The following is a 20,962-nucleotide window of genomic DNA, read 5'->3' as shown; positions in this document are numbered from 1 at the left end:
ATCTGATAACTCTAGGCTATTAAGAAAAGGAAAATTTCAAATTGTAGCCCTCTATATTATGTGGAATGTGAGAGAATGCCAACTAATGACCAAGATAGAGGTAAAAATAAAATGTTTAAACCTATGAATGGAGCTGTTATAAATAGTCTTATATCACTACAAAATGTCAATAAATGAGTAATAGAGCTTATCAAGAGATTATAAACTTGAGCAGATGTTACTTAAAACATTTGTAGTATTTATCATACATTAATGTTTACTGAAACTAAAGCTGAACAAAGAAAAGTTGCTCATTTATAGATTTTCATGTACCTTTACTTTTAACCGGGACCATACACTGATCAGATAATACACAGCCCACACTTCTGAACAGTTATAATAACAAAGGATTTATTATCGTTTGCAGATGAAATAAATGCACCATCCCATACTTGAAAGGCTTCAATAAGCCTTCAGCATTTTTCAGATTGTACCACGGCACCACCACTGCCTGCCTAGTTAATATAACACACCCATTTCTAGAGAAAAAAAACTAAGACCTCCCTCAATATCAGTTCTGTCCTGTTTCTGATTTATTATACACTTCCAAAACAGCAAAATTTTGCAAAGATGTGCAAACACTGTGGTCCGTTCATAGTACTGCTTAGTCATCATCTTCCTCTTCCTCTTCTTCTTCCTCAAAGCTATCTTCAAAGCCCTCACTGTCCTCCTGGTCTTCATCCCCCTCTATTGCTGTGTCCCACTGTGGGTGATTTTCTGGCACAGGCTTAGCCTCATGAACTTCCAACTAGAAAGAAGAATTAAATGCAGACATCAGAAATTTTGGGAGGAATAATGGAAGAAATATCTGATAAACAAATGGTTTTCATTGACCACAGCAATTATAAACAGATTTTTATAGATACAACTCTAAATTTAACATATTTCATTTAGAAGAGATACTTCATCCCAAAAATAAGTAAATCTACTAACATGTAAATGTAGTTAAATTTCAAATACATTTTGATATTTTGATTTTATATAAGTTATACTATTTATTAATGTATTTCTCTGGCACAAAAGATTAATAATTGTGATTTCTGAGCAAGGACACTGAGTGATATCTTAATAGAAGTCTTCTGCTGAAATAAGGAAAAAGAGATATTTTGCAACCTCTACACTTATGAAGTAAAATTCTATAGCCAATGGAAAAAAATATGAAACTCTCATGGAAAAAAAAGGCCCACCTTTATTGGCTTCCTTTTCCTCTTTACAGTGCAACAATACTTTAGAACCATTTCTCTAATATAAAATAATGTCTTTTATAAAAAGCTCAAGTGAAATGATAAGCGAAGATGGGAATATGCTTCAAATGATATTTACAGAAAGTGTATCATCCTACACAGGACGATAAAAATAGTTCCAGGAATTAATAAACACTCCGATACAATGTGCAGTAAAAATATTTGTGCTTTTCTAAAGAAAACAAGAACCCATTTGCTGAGGCCCTATAAAGTTATGGCATATTACAGCACATTAAGATGTATCAATAAAGTAATTTAAATTAAGCAATTAAACAGAAAAATTTTATTTGTTGAAAAGTCACTATTCTTACCTTTAATGGTTTAATCTGATCCAAACCCATATAAGAGTCTGATCTCAGAAACACAGTATACTGATAATTTCCAGGCTTGCCTGGTGCAGGAAACTTCAGTTCTACCTAGAAAATAAAATCAGTACTTAAAAATCCACATTTTCAGGAGGAAACAACAGCTCATGCCTAATATTCCTAGACCGGAGTATTTAATAGCCAGGTATTTACTCAGATGATATAGGAAGTGCTAACAAATGTTACAAAAGTACTAACAAACAACAACAAAAAACAATTGTGTGTGGCTGGGCGTGGTGGCTCACACCTATAATCCTAGCACTCTGGGGAGGCCAAGGCGGGCAGATGGTTTGAGTTCAGGAATTTGAGACCAGCCTGAGCAACAGTGAGAACCCATCTCTACTAAAAAATAGAAAGAAATTGGCTGGACAACTAAAAATATACAGAAAAAACTAGCCAGGCATGGTGGCGAATGCCTGTAGTCCCAGCTACTCGGGAGGCTGAGACAGGAGGATTGCCTGAGCCCAGGAGTTTGAGGTTGCTGTGAGCTAGGCTGACACCACGGCACTCCAGCCCAGGCAACACAGTGAGACTCTGTCTCAAAACAAAACAAAAACAATTATGTGAAATACGTTATATATTACATATACTACACAAAAAGGAAATCAAATTATATAGTATTGATGGAGTTAATTTGTATCTCCACAATTCAAGAATGCATATTGAAACCTACACCAAAGTCTATGTTGACCATCACCTTGATAACCTGAAGAAATTAAGTAGGGTATAAAAGTATAAATCAATGAAATGCTGAAATAACAGACCTTCACTAGAAAGGAGATAATTCTTGCCAAATTTTCTTACTTCCAGAATAAATACGCAATGCCTTAAAAGGTCAAAAGGATATCTTATTTCCCATCAAATCATAAACTTTAAATACAAACAGTAACAAACACTTAGAAGTTTCAATTTCACTTGAACAAACAATAATTTTTTTTAAATGACATTTTGGATGTTCTGGTGATCTGCCTTCAATCTCCAAAATCCAGATTTTGTAGCCAAGATAATATATTAAAATATGCCAGTTAAAAAAAAAAAAAGTCCAGGCACGGTGGCTCACACCTGTAATCTTATTACTCTGGGAGGCCAAAGCAGGAGGATCATTTCAGTTCAGGAGTTTGAGACCAGCCTGAACAAGAGTGAGATCCCACCTCTACTAAAAATAGAAAAAATTGGCCAGGTGTCGAAGCATGCACCTGTAGTACCAGGTACTTGAGAGGCTGAGACAGGAGGATCCCTTGAAGCCAGGAGTTTGACAATGCAGTGAGCTATGATGTCACCGCTACATTCTGCCCAGGGCAACAGAGTGAGACTCTGTCTCAAAAAAATAAATAAAAGTAAATAAATAAATAAATGATGGGAAAAGGGATCTTTTAAAAAAATTAATCTCAGTGTTGCCTTTTTAACTATAACAGAAACCCAGAAACTATAATATATATATCTCTAAGCCAGAGCAATTAGGTAAGACAAAGAAATAAAGGCCATCCAAATTATAAAGTAGAAAGTCAGTGTCCCCATTTGCAAGTGACATGATCTTATATATATAAAAACCTAGCCTCGACAGCAGAAGTGCCTTCTTTTCCAGTCTCTTTGGTCTCGGCCACAGAAGCGAGATGACAAAGGGGACGTCATTGTTTGGTAAGCCTCACAATAAGACGCATACGTTGTGCCGCCACGATGGCTCTAAGGCCTACCACCTTCAAAAGTCGACCTGTGGCAAATGTGGCTACCCTGCCAAGCGCAAGAGAAAGTATAATTGGAGTGCCAAGGCTAAATGATGCAATACCACCTGGACCAGTCGGATGAGGCACCTAAAAATTGTATACCACAGATTCAGGCATGGATTCCATGAAGGAACAACACCGAAACCCAAGAGGGCAGCTATTGCAACATCCAGTTTATCTTAAGAATTTCAATAATTAGTCACACAATAAATCTTTTGGTTTTTAAAAATCAAAAAAAAAAAAAAAAGGCCGGGCGCTGTGGCTCACGCCTGTAATCCTAGCTCTTGGGAGGCCGAGGCGGGCGGATTGCTCGAGGTCAGGAGTTCAAAACCAGCCTGAGCAAGAGCGAGACCCCGTCTCTACTATAAATAGAAAGAAATTAATTGGCCAACTGATATATATATAAAAAAAATTAGCTGGGCATGGTGGCACATGCCTGTAGTCCCAGCTACTCGGGAGGCTGAGGCAGAAGGGTCACTCAAGCCCAGGAGATTGAGGTTGCTGTGAGCTAGGCTGACGCCACGGCACTCACTCTAGCCTGGACAACAAAGTGAGACTCTGTCTCAAAAAAAAAAAAAAAAAAAAAAAAAAAAAAAAACCTAGTCTCTACCAAAGAACTCTTACAATTAATGAATTCAGTAAAGTTGCAGGATAAAAAATTAATATGTAAAAATCAGTAGTGTTTCTATACACAATGAACTAGCTGAAAAAGAAACCAAGAAGGCAATCTCATTTACAATAGCTATAAAAAATACTTAGGAATAAATTTAACCAAGAAGAGACAAAATTTGGGCATTAAAAAAAAGAAAAAAAATTTTAAAAAGGAAAATAAAATTTAACCAAATAGGTAAAAGATTTCTATAAGGGAAACTATAAAACACTGATGAAAGAAACTGAAGAGGATATAAACAAATGGAAAGACAATCTAGGCTTATCGATCAGAAGAATTAATATTACAATACTATACAAAACAATACACAGATTCAATGAAATCCCTATCATTGGTATGACATTCTTCACAGAAAAAAAAAAATCCTAAAATTTCTTTGGAACCACAAAAGATCCCAAATAGTCAAAGCAATTCATAACAGAAAGAATAAACCTTTAAGTATCATACTATAAGACCTCAAAATGTACTGCAAAGCTGTAGTAACCCAAACAGCATGACACTGGCATAAAGAAAGACACATAGACAAACAACAGAATAGAGAACCCAGAAATTAATCCACCTATGTACAGCCAACTGATTTTTGACAAAGGTGCCAAGAACACTCATTGGGGAAAGGACAGTCTCTTCAATAAATGGTGCTGGGAGAACAGGATGGACATATGCAGAAGAATGAAATGACTCCCACTTCTCACTCTATACAAAAACCAACTCAAAATGGATCAAATACCTAAATGTAAGACCTGAAACTACAAAACTGTAAGAAGAAAACATAGGGGAAACACTTCAGTATACTGGGCTGGAAAGAGACTTTATGAGTAAGATCTCAAAAGCACTGGGAACAAGAGCAAAAGTAAACAAATGGGATTATGTCAAGCTAAAAAGCTTCAGTACAGCAATGGAAACAATCAACAAAGTGAAAAGACAACCTATAGAACAGGTGAAAATATTTGCAAACTTACTCATCCTATGGGATTAATATGCAGAAAACACAAGTAATCCAAACATTTCAACATCAAAAAAAATAATAATAATAATACAATTTAAAAATGGGCCAACGAGCTGAACACACATTTATGAAAAGAAGACATACAAATGACCAAGTACATGAAAAAAATGCTCAACAGCACTAATCATCAGGGAAATACAAATCAAAACCACAATGAGGTATCGACTTACCCTAGTTAGGATGGTTATTATCAAAAAGACAAAAAATAGCAAATGCTGATGAGGATCCAGAGAAAAGGGAATGCTTATACACTGTGGGTGGGAATGTAAACTAGCACAACCAGTATGGAGCTTCCTCAAAAACTACAAATAGAACTACCATATGATCCAGCAATCCCACTACTGGGAATTTATCCAAAGAAAAAGAAATCAGTATATCAAAGAGACATCTGCACCCCCCATGTTTATGGCAGCACTATTCACAATCGTCATGATATGGAATCAACCTAGGTGTCCAACAACAGATGAATGGATAAAGAAAATGTGGTGTATGTATATACACAACGGAATACTATTCAGCCATAAAAACGAATGAAATCCTGTCATTCATGGCAACATGGATCAAACTGGAGGACATTATGTTAAGTGAAATAAGCCAGGAACAGAAAGTTAAACACCGCATGTTCCCACTCATATGTGGAAGCTGAAAAAAGTTGATCTCACAGAAGTTAAAAGTAGAACAGAGGATACTACATGCTGGGAAGGGTACGGAGAATAGGGAAAGAGTAATTAAAGGAAACAAAATTACAGCTTGATAGGAGGAATAAGTTCTAGTGATCTGTACAACTGTAGGATGACTCTAGTTAATAATACTAATAATATATAATTTCAAATAGCTAAAAGGAAGCTAGTGAACATTTCCAACACAAAGAAATGATAAATGTTTGAGAAGGACATGCCAATTACCCTAAACTGATCACTATACATTATATGCATTAAAACATCACTATGTGGGAGGCTGAGGCAGGCGGACCACTCAAGGTCAGGAGTTCGAAACCAGCCTGAGCAACAACCTTGTCTCTACTAAAAGTAGAAAGAAACTAATTGGCCAACTAAAAATAGATATAGAAAAAATTAGCCGGGCATGGTGGCGCATGCCTTGTAGTCCCAGCTACTCAGGAGGCTGAGACAGAAGGGTTGTTTGAGCCCAGGATTTGAGGTTGCTGTAAGCTAGGCTGAAGCCATGGCACTCTAGCCTGGGCAATACAGTGAGACTCTGTTTCAAAAAAAAAAAAAAAAACCACTATGTACCCCATGAATATGTACTATTATTTGTCAATTAAAAAATTAAAATTAAAATTTCTAAATCATACTACAAAAAATAAGAAAATGAATAAACAAATAGATATTTATATTTCTTCTTAGTAAAAATAACCATAGTAATAAAACAAACTAGGCAGAAATATTTGCAACAGATATCACAAAGAACTGATTCCTTAACATCAAAAACAAAAAATCTTGAACCAATTTAAAAGACCCAACAAAAATGAACAATGGTTACAGGCACACACAAAAAAAATACAACTCAAAACACTGAAATAGGCCGGGCGTGGTGGCTCACGCCTGTAATCCTAGCACTTTGGGAGGCCGAGGCGGGCGGATTGCTCAAGGTCAGGAGTTCGAAACCAGCCTGAGCGAGACCCCGTCTCTACCAAAAATAGAAATAAATTAATTGACCAACTAAAAAATATATATACAAAAAATTAGCCGGGCATGGTGGCGCATGCCTGTAGTCCCAGCTACTTGGGAGGCTGAGGCAGTAGGATCGCTGAGCCCCGGAGATTGAGGTTGCTGTGAGCCAGGCTGACGCCACGGCACTCACTCTAGCCTGGGCAACAAAGTGAGACTCTGTCTCAAAAAAAAAAAAAAAAAACAAAACAAAAAAACACTGAAATAGAAAATTAAAATTACACTGAACACAATGAAGAGAGTAAAAGTTGATTCAGACAAGAATCATCGATGTATGCTAAAATGATTGAGTAGAACACTGATGGCAAACAGGACATTCACACAGGGCCCAAATTTCACCTCACAGATTAAGGGGGTCAGAAATACCTTCATGACTGGGTGGGGTGGCCATAATCCTAGCACTCTAGGAGCGCGGAGACGGAAGGATTGCTTTAGCTCAGGAGTTCAAGGCCAGCCTGAGCAAGAGTGAGAGCCTGTCTCTACTATTAATAAAAACAGAAAAATTAGTTGGGTATGGTGGTGCACGCCTATAGTCCCAGCTACTCAGGAGGCTGAGATAAGAGGACCGCTTGAGCCCAGAAGTTTGAGGTTGCTGTGAGCTATGGTGATGCCACTGCACTCTAACCACGGCAACAGAGTAAAACACTGTCTCAAAAAAAAAAAAAAAAAAAGCCTTTACGAGAGAAAAGCCTTAACTAAATAAGCAACCTTACTTAACACCATCAATATAGGGCAAACTGATAGAATGTACTCCTGACACAATACACTAAGAAGTACTAAGTACATCACCAACGTAGTATATTTGCCAACAATATTTAAGATAAATACAATACTGAGTAACCAATGAGATAAATTCATATTAAGTGATTATTCTGCAAAACACTTTACCTGGACTCTTGAAAAATGTCAATGGCATGAAAGATCAAAATAAATAAGGACAAGGAAGTATTCTAGACTAAAGAAGCATGACAACCAAATACTACATGTAATCCTTGATTAGATCCTGAATTTTAAAATAAAGCAAAAAACCATACTAGACATTAGTGGAAAATCTGAAGAAATCTGGATATGGACTACGTATTAGATAATAATGCCACATCAATGTTCAATTTCTTGAGTATAATAATTGTATCGTGCTCACAAAAGAGAAGGCCCTTGTTCTTAGGAAATACATATCAAGAATTTAGGGCCGGCCTTTCCTCTTGTAAGGACGCCAAAAAAAAAAAAAAAAAAAAAAAAAGAATTTAGGGCCGGGTGCGGTGGCTCACTCCTGTAATCCTAGCACTCTGGGAGGCCGAGGTGGGTGGATTGCTCAAGGTCAGGAGTTCAAAACCAGCCTGAGCAAGAGCAAGACTTCGTCTCTACTATAAATAGAAAGAAATTAATTGGCCAACTAATATATATATAGAAAAAATTAGCCAGGCATGGTGGCACATGCCTGTAGTCCCAGCTACTCAGGAGGCTAAGGCAGAAGGATCACTTGAGCCCAGGAGTTTGAGGTTGCTGTGAGCTAGGCTGACGCCATGGCAGGAGTTCTAGCCTGGGCAACAAAGATGTCTCAAAAAAAAAAAAGAATTTAGGAATGTCATATCATGATACGTGTAAGAACCTCAAATGGTTCAGGAGAAAAAAATACACATACATATGTATGTTTTGTGTGTACACATACAGCAAGAAAGATGAAACAAATATGGTAAAATGTAAACAATTAGTAAATGTAGGTGAGGGTCTATGGGGGTTTCATGATATTATACAGCATGATACTGCAGCTTTTCTATAGGTTTTAAACTTATTAAAATAAAAGATCAGAGGAGAAAAATAACACCGATATGCTATTTTTCTTTTTTTTTTTTTTTTAACTTTCCTCTTCTACTGGATATTTTTCTTTTTTAATCTTTCTGACTACCAATGACATCCAAAATGTCTTACATGCTAAGAGGAAATGGGTATACTTAGACATTCTCTCTATGGAGAAATAAATACCTAGCAATATCTATCACAATTGCAAATGTACATCTGGCCCATGAACTGTACCTCTATAAATTTATCATTAAACTATTTCACACATTTACCACTTGGTTAAAAAGGTTAAAAAAAAATTTTACTAAAAAAAAAAAAATCATCATAGAACTATCTTGAAATTTAAAAGCCTTGCCCTTGTCTACCAAGTTCAGGCAGACAGAACCTTCTTCCTAGAAAAGACAACACACACACACACACACATATAAACAAAAATCAGTAAGAACCAGGCACGATAGCTCGTGCCTGTAGTCCTAGCACTCTGGGAGGCCAAGGTGGGCGGATCATTCAGGGTCAGGAGTTCAAAACCAGCCTGAGCAAGAACAAGACCCTGCCTCTATTAAAAATAAAAAGAAATTAATTGGCCAACTAAAAAATATATATATATAGAAAAAATTAGCCGAGCATGGTGGCGCATGCCTGTAGTCCCAGCTACTCCGGAGGCTGAGGCAGGATAGCTTGAACCCAAGAGTTTGAGGTTGCTGTGAGCTAGGCTGATGCCGCGGCACTCTAGCCTGGGCAATATAGTTTTGGCCTGTCTTATTTCAGAGATACTACCCTTGTTTTGTTCATTGCTCCATACCTAGCACTGAGAATCCGTCTGGTACAAAATAGGTGTTTTATAATTATTTACTGAATGAATAAATTGTTCCTAACCATTTGTACATCTGTTCCCCAAAAGAATTTTGTATGCAATTTTAGGAGTTTTAATGGCTCCTTAAAGCCTATTGATGAGCCTCCATTTTTTCTTCTGTCCCCCCCCAAAAAAAAATCAAGAAGAAAAACAAGAAAATAGAAAGTATTTCACCCAAGGGTTAAACATGTTCATCATATATTCTAATGATGTCATTAACAGTGAATACCAAATGATCAAAAACTACATTAAAAAAAAAAAAAAAAAAAAAAACTAAGGCCGGGCGCTGTGGCTCACGCCTGTAATCCTAGCTCTTGGGAGGCCGAGGCGGGCGGATTGCTCAAGGTCAGGAGTTTAAAACCAGCCTGAGCAAGAGCGAGACCCCGTCTCTACTATAAATAGAAAGAAATTAATTGGCCAACTGATATATATATAAAAAAAAAATTAGCCGGGCATGGTGGTGCATGCCTGTAGTCCCAGCTACCCGGGAGGCTGAGGCAGAAGGATCACTGGAGCCCAGGAGTTTGAGGTTGCTGTGAGCTAGGCTGACGCCATGGCACTCACTCTAGCCTGGGCAACAAAGCGAGACTCTGTCTCAAAAAAAAAAAAAAAAAAAAAAGGCCGGGCGCGGTGGCTCACGCCTGTAATCCTAGCTCTTGGGAGGCCGAGGCGGGCGGATTGCTCAAGGTCAGGAGTTCAAAACCAGCCTGAGCAAGAGCGAGACCCCGTCTCTACTATAAATAGAAAGAAATTAATTGGCCAACTGATATATATATAAAAAATTAGCCGGGCATGGTGGCGCATGCCTGTAGTCCCAGCTACTCGGGAGGCTGAGGCAGAAGGATCACTCAAGCCCAGGAGTTTGAGGTTGCTGTGAGCGAGGCTGACGCCACGGCACTCACTCTAGCCTGGACAACAAACCGAGACTCTGTCTCAAAAAAAAAAAAAAAAAAAAAAAACTAAATCACTAGGTTCTATTCCTTTCTTAATTGAAAAAGAAAACTAAATCACCAATTCTTAGATTATTTTTAAGACAAAACGTATGAATACTTAGCATTAATCCAATAAAAACAAAAATCATAAATTTTTATAAAATATTATTAATTCTGATGAGAAGGAGGAAAAGACATGTAACAGTGAAAATTCCCCCAAATAAGTGCAGAAAAAGTTTTTTGGGGGCACAGTCGAGACAGGGTCTCACTACACTGCTCAAGCTGGTCTTGAACTGGCCTCAAGTGATCCTTCTGCCTCAGCAGCTTTCCAGAGTGCTGGGATTACAGGCATGAGCTACCCTGCCTCAAAGAACCAGTTTTTAAAAGACTAAACTGGCTACCTTTAACAATTCTTTATAAATTTCCAATGAGCTTACCCCCCCCAAACATCACAAAACAGTTATAAAATGTGTCATAACAAATACAATAAGCCAAATATAATAAACTGCTTTATAAAAAAAGATTTTATAAGCAACATAATGGTGAGATGCTGTACACTGTTAAAAATTGAAATAATGTTTACTGGATAATTACCTCTTCGGTATCTTTTAGTGTACACACGTGATATGGCATAGATATTAGTGTCTGCTCCTTCCTGTCTGCAATATAAAGCCACCACCATTCTTGTTTTTCCTAGAAAGAAAAAAAAGGGTATAAATAATCAGAACTACAAAAATATAGTTTTGGCCTATCTTATTTCAGAGATACTACCCTTGTTTTGTTCACTGCTCCATCCCTAGCGCTGAGAGTCCGTCTGGTACAAAATAGGTGTTTTATAATTATTTACTGAATAAATAAATTGTTCCTAACCATTTGCACATCTGTTCCCCAAAATAATTTTGTATGCAATTTTAGGAGTTTTTAATGGCTCCTTTTGATGAGCCTCCATATTAAAAACCCCTGATTTAGCTTAAATGACAAAATATATTCTAAAAAAGAAAACAACATAAACTATTAAAATAACATGTTGCAAATAATCTTAGTAATCTTGCCTAGTAATAAGAAAAAGCCACAAGGTAGGAATGAAAAGGACTTGGGCAGCCAAATAAAAAATCAATACATTAAAATACTTTATACTCTTCTAAGAGATCATCTCAGAGTCTAAGAGCCTGTTTATACCTTTCATTGCACATGATCTTAATAAACTTGGCATTTGTAGTTGAACTCCAAAAAGATTAGGAATAGAAAAGAGAAGTAAAGAAACCACCACCAGAATGCACACAGTAACAGCAGAGAGAAATGAAAGAATAAGAGACAGAAAACTATTTAAAAAAAAATTTAGAAGACCAAGCAGTCTGAAAGCACCAACCCACGGTGTACTCAGCCACCACTGCTATATTACAGCACCCATCAGTAACTGTTTAGTCATCTGCTTAGTATCATTTAAGAATTGGGTAGGGAGGATATCTTTCTAAAACAGTTTAAAGAAAAATGTTTTGCAGCTTAAAATAAACTCTAGGATGTTCTAAATATTCATTTAACCAAAATAACACTAAACTCTCAATTGCCCAAAATGGTTAGAAAATAATTTCATTAAAAGTTTCTTTGAAGGCCGGGCGCTGTGGCTCACGCCTGTAATCCTAGCTCTTGGGAGGCCGAGGCGGGCGGATTGCTCAAGGTCAGGAGTTCAAAACCAGCCTGAGCGAGACCCCGTCTCTACTATAAATAGAAAGAAATTAATTGGCCAACTGATATATATATATAAAAAATTAGCCGGGCATGGTGGCACATGCCTGTAGTCCCAGCTACCCGGGAGGCTGAGGCAGAAGGATCACTCGAGCCCAGGAGTTTGAGGTTGCTGTGAGCTAGGCTGACGCCACGGCACTCACTCTAGCCCGGGCAACAAAGTGAGACTCTGTCTCAAGAAAAAAAAAAAAAAAAAAAAAAAAAGTTTCTTTGAGAAAATATTTGTGTTTTTAAACCAAAATTGCTACACTATTTTATTTTAATAATGAGATTAAAATATGGCTTATTATATAATAATACCACACTAAGTTCAACTAAAAACTCTTCTGTTTAAATACCTTAGAGTACAAAGTGCCACAACACTAATAAGTCTAATAAATAAATCGCAACTGCATGATGATGTGAGCAGCACCTAACAAGAAAATTCAATTCTGCTTACCCCAAGGGTCAGGTCTACCACAGCAGGCATATTTGTATATATAATGTTTTGTGTTTTCCACACACAACGTATATAAAAACATAATGGACTCAAAGTACAGTATTAATATCTGGGCTTTGGGGGCCAGATAGTAGGGTCTCTGTTGACCCTACTTAAATCTGCCATCGCAACATGAAAAGAATGGGCGCAGCTGTGGTCTAATAAAACTTTCTGTACAAAAAAATCACACTTACAAAAACAGGCAGGGAGCCAGATTAGGCCTGCAGGCTGTAGTTAGTCAATATCTGTTTTAAAGCCACACAGATCTAAGTTATTTCACCTCCCTAAAATCTTACTTTCCTTCTCTGTTAAACAATCAGTGCCTACCTCTGGCCATGTTGTGAATATAAACCGAGACAATACAAATAAAATATATGTCAGAATGCCTAGCACATAGAGTGTAATAACTGACAGTTATGATTATTAGGGAAATGAAGTACAAGAACACTTCTTTTATTTAAATGATTCTGACAATTGTTAGAAACATCATTACATGTATGTAATATCTTTACTTCCCCACTTAAAGAATGCCTTTCCCTCCCTTGCCCCAGACTGTTTAATTAAAATGAGATTCACTCAAGTTTATTAAACAGCCAGTGAATATCAATAAATGGCATTGCACCTGTGCTTAGACTCTTTAATGAACATGTTAAAAGTGAAACACATGTTTTATGAGTTGTTTGCACTTTAAGCAAAATTGTTTTTCTGTTGTGTGAGATTCCCAACCATTCTTGACATATTAAATATAATAAATGATTTCAATAATATGTTATTACTAAGTGGGTAGTTCGGTAGTTGGGTTACTTAGGTAAGGTACATGGGAAAGTAGACAAGTAGATGTTAGAAAGAGCATAAATAAATTTTATCTGATAAATGGTACTTTGAGATGTTTACCATGCAGATGCAGATTAAATCTGAAAAAGGCATTTCACTGATAAAATGTTCTAAGGGGGTGAACAAATGTTTCACTTATCAACTAAGCATGATCTAAAACGCAACTGTCTGTTATATGGGTACAAATTATGCAGCTTACAGCTTCCCATGGCACTTTTAAACCAATCAATGAGTGGAATTTATTCGCTTGATTTCAGGATGCTTGGTGTTGGCAGACTACCTCAGCAATGGGCAAAATGCCCCTAACAGATGGCTAAAGCTCAGGACGTGCCAGAAGATCAGCGTGTGCATGAAGATGGAATCCTGGACAGACTTCTCTCCAAGTCAAAACAACAGTCTGTGCAGAGCCACTCATTATTACTGGGAGAGCCAAATTATTTAGGAATTTGTCTTAAGCAGTACCCAGAAACTCTGGATTGACATTCTCAAGCAGAAAGCAGATTTATACATGAAATCACCTGCCAAATACAAGTGGTGAGCAGAAGGTTCTGTAGTAAAGCTGTGAGGCAGTCTGTGGAACAGTTTCCCTGAACTGGGGGGAAATCAGTTCTTGACCTCTGCTCCACAGACAGAATCATCCTCAAACGCAAAATGTCAAGGGGATCCCAAAGTAATTTAAAAGACAAACAACATAAGCTGTCAAGAGGACCAAAAGCTGAGCAGGCCACAGCCACGAAGTAAACAAGAACAAGGGAGCAAATAGCATTGTAATGACAAGTCCTGGATTTGGGGCTCAGTCACTCTCAGCTTTTACTGAACTTTGTTCAGGGCCAAGAACACAGCTGGTGCCAAAGCCATGGGCTCACCCACTGACTGGCACAATTACTGGGGCCAAAGCAAGTCTAGTAGCCCCATGTGACCAATATAGAACTCTCAAGGAAAAATTTAAGAATGTTTTCATTCTATTTAAAACTTGGCAGGGGTGAGAGATTCATATAGTCAAGCAGTCAAAGGTGAAATAAATGTATGTTTAATGAAGACTGTCTAAACTGCTAATGAGAAATAACTATTAAGCACAACACTCGTAACCTGGGCACAGAAAAGATGGAAACACAAAAAACACAGAAATCCTTAAGAAGTTAACAATCCTCCTTTGAAACCACACATTCACTAGATGTATAACATGTAATAATACAAAGTAAAAATGTGGCCTCTCAAGAATAGACCGTATTTATCACGCTTGAGCTAGTACACACCAGAGACAAAAGTTTGGACTTAGGAAAACACTAGACTGTGTATAACTCACCTCGGGGAAGTAAAGACTATACACAGGATGTGTTATCTTTGATTTGGTTTCCAACAGAGCTCTCTCCTTTCTCTGTATACTTTGTTGTAATTCTTGCCACTCCTAGGAAAGAAAAAATTAAAATATTTGAAATCTAGTATGTTTCTGATCATTTTGAGGAGTATACAGCTATTATTTCTGACAATGCTAATTAATTACTTAGGGTTAGAACAAGTTCAGTACCACAATTCTGATATCTTCCTGCTCAAATTTCCAATGCCTCTTTTTATAAATCAATCTCACCCCTGCAACATGAACTACATGGCCGTTCACCCTCTGACCCTGGCCCTGCCTGTCCAGTCTGTTACTGCCTTCCTCTTTCCCCTTTCTATTCCAGTCATTTCAAACTATCTATGCTTCTCTGAACTTACCAAACTATTTCACTCCTCCAAAACCCTGTTTAAATGTGTGTTTAATTCTCCGCCTACTCATTATTCTCTCCGGGCCAGCCTAAAGTATGAACTCCTGAGTAAAGCCTCCCACAAATTTCCTTCTACCTCAGAACTGAGTTGATCACTCCTTCCTTATGCACCTTACAGAAGATGTGTATAATCTTGCATGTACTATAATGATTATTTACAAATCTGCCTGCCCCACTAGTCTTCATATCATTCAAGACCAGAGACTACTTCACATTTAGCTTTGCATTTCTTTCATCTAAGACAGACTTGGGATTGACAGATAATCAATAATTATTTGTCAATTGGATGAATATAATTTTGGTCGTATGAAGAAGCTAGCTGTCAAAACCCTAAGGGTCACCTCTACTGACCCTTAATATACTCAGAAAGGAATATTTCAACTTTTCCTTGAAGAGAAGCTGGGGAAATAATTTCTTTGATAGAGTTTAATTTTCTGGCAATTAATTAAATTCTCAAAGTGCAAAAACAGTCAAGGCCCAGTAACGGCTAAAAACAGTCATCCATATTTGTTTTCTACCATTCCCAAAGATGGGTACATCATTTCCTTATGCTCTTCTTTTTAAAGAGACAGGTTCTCACTCTGTTGCCCAGAGTGGAGTGCAGTGGCACGATCACAATTCATTGCAACCTCAAAGTCCCAAGCTCAAACCATCCTCCCAAGTAGCTGGAACTACAGGCATGCACCACCATGCTCAGCTAATTTTCAAAAGATTTTTTGTAGAGACGAGGTCCTGCTATGTTGCCTAGGCTGGCCTTGAACTCCTGGACTCCCAAAGTGTTGGGATTACAAGTATGAGCTCCTGTGACCAGCCTGTTTCCTTATGCCTTTATCCTTTGCAGCCCTCTACTTCTTTCTCTTTTTGGCCTCTCCTTTCGCCCCAGATGCCATTCAGGCAATCTCTTTTTTTTCTCCCAAACCACAAGGGTTACTTTTAGATCAACTGCCTGGTCAAAAAGAACAACACTAAGAAACAAAAATCAGCTGATCAGTTTATAGTTCATTTGCAAGGACCCCATTCTTCTCCATAACCCCCCCAACAAATCATGTGCAACTTAATGCCATGAGATTTTTCTGTACTCTATACCCTTACCATATTAATTCATTAAAGACTCGCCCAGTCCTTACTCAAATGTCTTATATACACTGAAAATTTCCTAAAGAGCCCAAAGTGAATTCACGTCAAACCCAGGTCCTACACTACCTAACAATTTAAGATTTAAGAAAATTAGGATTTCTAATCCTCATCAGAAAGTTTTTCTTTATAACCCTTACTGCCATTCCTCAAAGATGTTCTTACAAAGTAACAAGATTATAAAATACATGGATATTGTTTAAAAGCAAGCAAACATATGAACAATAACAACAAAACCCAAAACAATCATCAAAGGTATAATTCCAAATATTTAAGCCTATAAGTCTTACTGCTTCATCATCTTTGTTTTGTTTTTCATCTTGCTCTCTATCAGATTCTCTGTCACTACCATCATCTTTTTCACTTTGGGAATCTCTATTGGTTTCTTCTTCTTCAGAGTCACTGCCTTTGTCAGAAACTTCTTCTTCATCTTCCTTTATTGCAGCGTCCTAAAACGAAAAAGCAAGCACCAAAGTTCTGAATATTTCAATGAGTATATATCAATCTGAGTCCTTGAAGCTAACTTATTGTCAGCATAACTAAACTGGCTCAAGATTACAATTTCACTAGTCATACACAATTTTAGAAAATTATAAACATTCTTATTTAAAGATGTGGGAGTTAGACTGAAGACTTTAACATTTGGCTTATTTGTCTATTATTAGTTATTCAGTCTTCATAGCTTGTAAAATAAATACATTTATTTCCATTTGTAAAGTACACTACCACAATGGCTAAGATGGCTCAGCTTTTAAAAGCATCAATTATACAGTATATTTTATTTGAGAAGGGGAAATAGGAAGTTTATAGGAAAATACTGTTTTGGAAGTTTAGGATCATTTTCGTTAACTGACAAGGTATAAAGCAGTAAGAAAAAAACAATATCCCAGGAAAAATGCTTACTAGTCCATTTCAAGAAGAAAAAGAACAGCAAATTAAATGCAAAGAAAGTAGAAGTAAATAATAGACCAGAAATCAAGAAAAAAGAAAGCAGATAAACAAAAGAGAAACTCAAAACCAAAAGTTGGTTCTTTGAAAAGATTAATAAAACTGATTAAACCCTGAGACAAGAGAGCACAAGAAAAAAATGAAGAATATAAATTACAAATATTAGGAATAAAACAGACATAACTAGATCCAACAGACATTAAAAAATAAAAGGATTTTATAAATAACTTTATGACAACAAATTTAATAACTTAGATGAAATGGACAAATTCCTTGAAAAATATAATTTACTAAAATCAGTAAGAAAAATGCAAAATGTATGTTAAAGAAACAAACTTTACAACTAAATCCCTTTTTAAAACTCCAGGCCCAGATGGTTCTCCTAGAGAATTCTTCCAAAGAAGAAACAAACCCAAACTTACACAAACTCTTCCAGAAAAAAAGAGAGAACACTTCCTAACTTGGTTAATAATGCTACCATAAAAGACCTGGCATGGATATTACAAAAAAAAAGGAGAATGACAACCTAATATTTGCTTATAAAAATAGAAGTGGGAATCCAAACAAAATATTATCAAATCCATAGAAACACAAAAAAGGATATTATGTTATGACCAAATGAAATTTGTTCTAGGAAAGTAGGGATGGTTTCAAATTTTTAAAACAATCAATATAATTCACCACATTAACAGAAAGGAGAAAAATAAAACAATCTACATAGATACAGAAAAGCTGTTAATAAAATTCAATTCATGCTCATGATAAAAATTCTCGGCAAACTGGGAATAGAAGGGAACACTTCCTTAACTTGATAAAGAATATCCACAAAAACCCTACAGCTAACATCATACTTAGTGGTAAAATATTGTTCGCTTTCTTCCTAACAACAAAAAGATAACAAGGGTATCTACCATCAGCACTCCTTATCAATATTACACTGGAAGTTCTAGCCAACACAGTAAGGGAAAAAGAAGGGGCACAAAGATTAAAAAGAAAAAAGTAAAATTGTCTTCATTCACAGATGATAAGATTGTACCCAGAGAAAACATTTACAAAGTATCTACAAATGGCTAGAATTGTCAGTTCATTAAGACTACTTGATACAAGATCAACATTTAGAAAGCTACTGTATTTCTATATACCAGCAACAAACACTGAAGAATAAAAAATGTTTAATGCCATTTACAACACCAGAAAGCATCAAATACATAGCAATAAATCTAAAGATGTGCCATACCTCTACCACTGGAAATTACAAAACACTACTGAGAAAAATTAAGGAACATCAAAATTAATGAAGATAAATCACAATTATGAACAAAAAGACTCAGTATTGTTAACATGTCAATTCTCCCCATATCAAACCATAGATTCAATGCAATACCAATCTGAATTTCAGCAGCTTTTTCTGATGGAAATTGTTAAGCTTATTCTAAAAATATAGCTGGAAATGCAAAGGACCTAAAATAGGATAATTTTAAATTAGTAAAATAAAGAGTTAGAACACTTACACTACCATACTTTAAGACTTAACACAAAGCTACAATAATTAAGACAGTATGGTATTGGCACAAGAATAGACAAATAATCAAATAAACTAAAAAGTCCATAAACAGACCTACACATCAGATACAGTATAGTCACCTGTTTTACAACAAAGCACAAAAATCATCCTTAGCTCATTACAACTCAGTGAGCAAAGGATGATTTTTCAAGAAATGGTACTGGAATAAGTGGTCCATATCCCCTACCCTGCACCATTCATGAAAATTTATTTTAGATCATAAAGCTAAATATAACAAGTAAAATAACAATGGTTCTAGAAGAAAACAGAAGAATACTTCATAACCTTGGGATAAACAGAGATGTTTTAAACAGGACACAAAAGCACTAACCATAAAATAAAAGATTCATGAAATGGACTTCACTGAAATTAAGAACCATCAAAAGCTACCATTAAGAGAATAAAAATGTAAAGACTCATATCCAGAATATATAAAGGACTCCTACAAATCAGTAAGACAACAAACAACCCAACAGAAAAAGAGGTTATCCAAATGGCCAGTAAGCCTAAGAAAAGATGCTTGCTGTTCAACATCATTACACATCAGGTAAATAGAAATAAAAACCACACAAAGGGTTACTAAATGGCTAAAATAAAAGACTAGTAAAACTGAGTATTGGTGAGGATGCAGAACTAGACTCTCAAACTTTGCTGGTAGGAACATAAAATGGTACAACTGTGGAAACCAGGCTCTTTTAAGGGGTTAAACATACACATATTTTATGACCCAGGAATTCCACTGCTAGTTGGAAAATGAATGTCTAAAAAATGCCATGTACTTATTATATAGCACAGCACTTTTATTCACATCAGGTAAAAACTATAAACAACCCAAATGTCCAATCAACAACCACAGAATAAATTGTGGTATATTCATAGAATAACACACACACAGAGAATGAACTATTACTACAAATAATACAGAGGAATGCCACAGAAATAATGTTGACAAAAAGCAGACATACATAAAATAACTGCACTTATATGAAGTTTAAAAATAGTCAAAACGAATCTATGATAATTATAGTCAGAATAGTGGCAAGTGAGGACATAGGAAGGTGGATGGAGCACTGGGCTCACTGGCTGAGACGATACTCAAGGAAGCTTTCGAGGGTGCTGGTAATGTTTTTTACCTTGATCTGGGTATCACAAATGCATACTTATGTAAAACCTTACGAGGTGTACACATAACACTTGAACATTTTAGGTGTGTATCTTACACAACAATGATAATAAGAAACTTACACTCCCAACAACTCCATTTGCCTGCTTTTGTTTCTGTTGCTTTGACTGTGATAACGGCACAGGTATAGGTTTTTTTTTTAAAGGTTTCTTTTTTTTGGATTTAGCAGTTTTCTTGGGTCCTTTACTCTTCTGTTGCCATCCTCCTTTTGCCCTGTTCTTGTTAGTATCTCCCTGCTGTAAATTACAACACACATGACATTCAGTAAGTTATAGCAATAGATTCATTTGGAAGTCATAGTAATTTTTAGATGGAAATGGCTAACTTGAATGTTTCCATAAACTGAATTATTCTCCCACAGCAATAAGTCAATCAGAGAAGTAAATAAAACATTTCTTTCACCAGGAAAGATAGGTTCAGAAAACTCAAGTTTTTACCCCATCTTCTGCTGGCTGTTCCTCTGCAGCACAAATGGACTGCTCCTTTTCAAATACTTCCTAGGGGTAGCAAGAAAAAAACATAAAATCTGTCAATCTATATTTATCTTTCAGACAAAGCAATCTCTCAAACTATATTTTAAGTATGCTTTTTATAAACTAGCTACAATTGAGGAAGGGGGAAGAAACATTTAACAATTACTAGGTGATGAATATGTATATGTGCAGGTAGTTACCTTTTGAAATATCTCACTTCTGTCTTGAACGTATTTTGAAAAGTACAGTCTACTTAAATTTACAAATGCAATGACTTAAGGTATTTAAGTTTATTATAAAGTAAAAAATATTTCATAATTTAAAATCTCACTTTTATTCTAATAGCAATCAAACACGAATACTTTAATGTTATGAGAATTTGAATATATCACATTTTCTGATATTGAAGCTTTGACAAGACCAACATTAGTTTGTTCATTATTGTCAGTGATAACTCTCATTGGATCTGTGATTAAAAGGGGATCACCAAAATATCCCACATATCCCAAAGACAT

The 20,962-nt window shown here is 36.2% G+C and overlaps 1 protein-coding gene and 1 pseudogene across 1 annotated transcript in view; one reads left to right on the top strand and one right to left on the bottom strand.

The window, feature by feature from the left end:
- Positions 1-550: 550 nt before the first annotated feature.
- The window catches only part of SEC63 (SEC63 protein translocation regulator), a 70,118-nt gene continuing 49,706 nt past the window's right edge, over positions 551-20,962 (bottom strand). Inside the window, exons 15-21 of the mRNA XM_012753190.3 lie at positions 20,412-20,471; positions 20,037-20,210; positions 16,570-16,728; positions 14,686-14,787; positions 10,916-11,014; positions 1,595-1,699; positions 551-787 (exon numbers count right to left, since the gene is read on the bottom strand). Of these exons, the coding sequence (XP_012608644.1) occupies positions 644-787; positions 1,595-1,699; positions 10,916-11,014; positions 14,686-14,787; positions 16,570-16,728; positions 20,037-20,210; positions 20,412-20,471 (843 nt within the window). The 3' untranslated portion in view covers positions 551-643. The remainder of the gene's footprint in view (positions 788-1,594; positions 1,700-10,915; positions 11,015-14,685; positions 14,788-16,569; positions 16,729-20,036; positions 20,211-20,411; positions 20,472-20,962) is intronic.
- Positions 3,262-3,555, top strand: LOC109730797 (large ribosomal subunit protein eL37-like; annotated as a pseudogene).

Source organism: Microcebus murinus, chromosome 5 (genome assembly GCF_040939455.1).
Source record: "Microcebus murinus isolate Inina chromosome 5, M.murinus_Inina_mat1.0, whole genome shotgun sequence".
Taxonomy (NCBI): domain Eukaryota; kingdom Metazoa; phylum Chordata; class Mammalia; order Primates; family Cheirogaleidae; genus Microcebus; species Microcebus murinus.
Note: the sequence above shows the minus strand (reverse complement) of the source record. Positions and strands in the feature narration are given on the sequence as shown.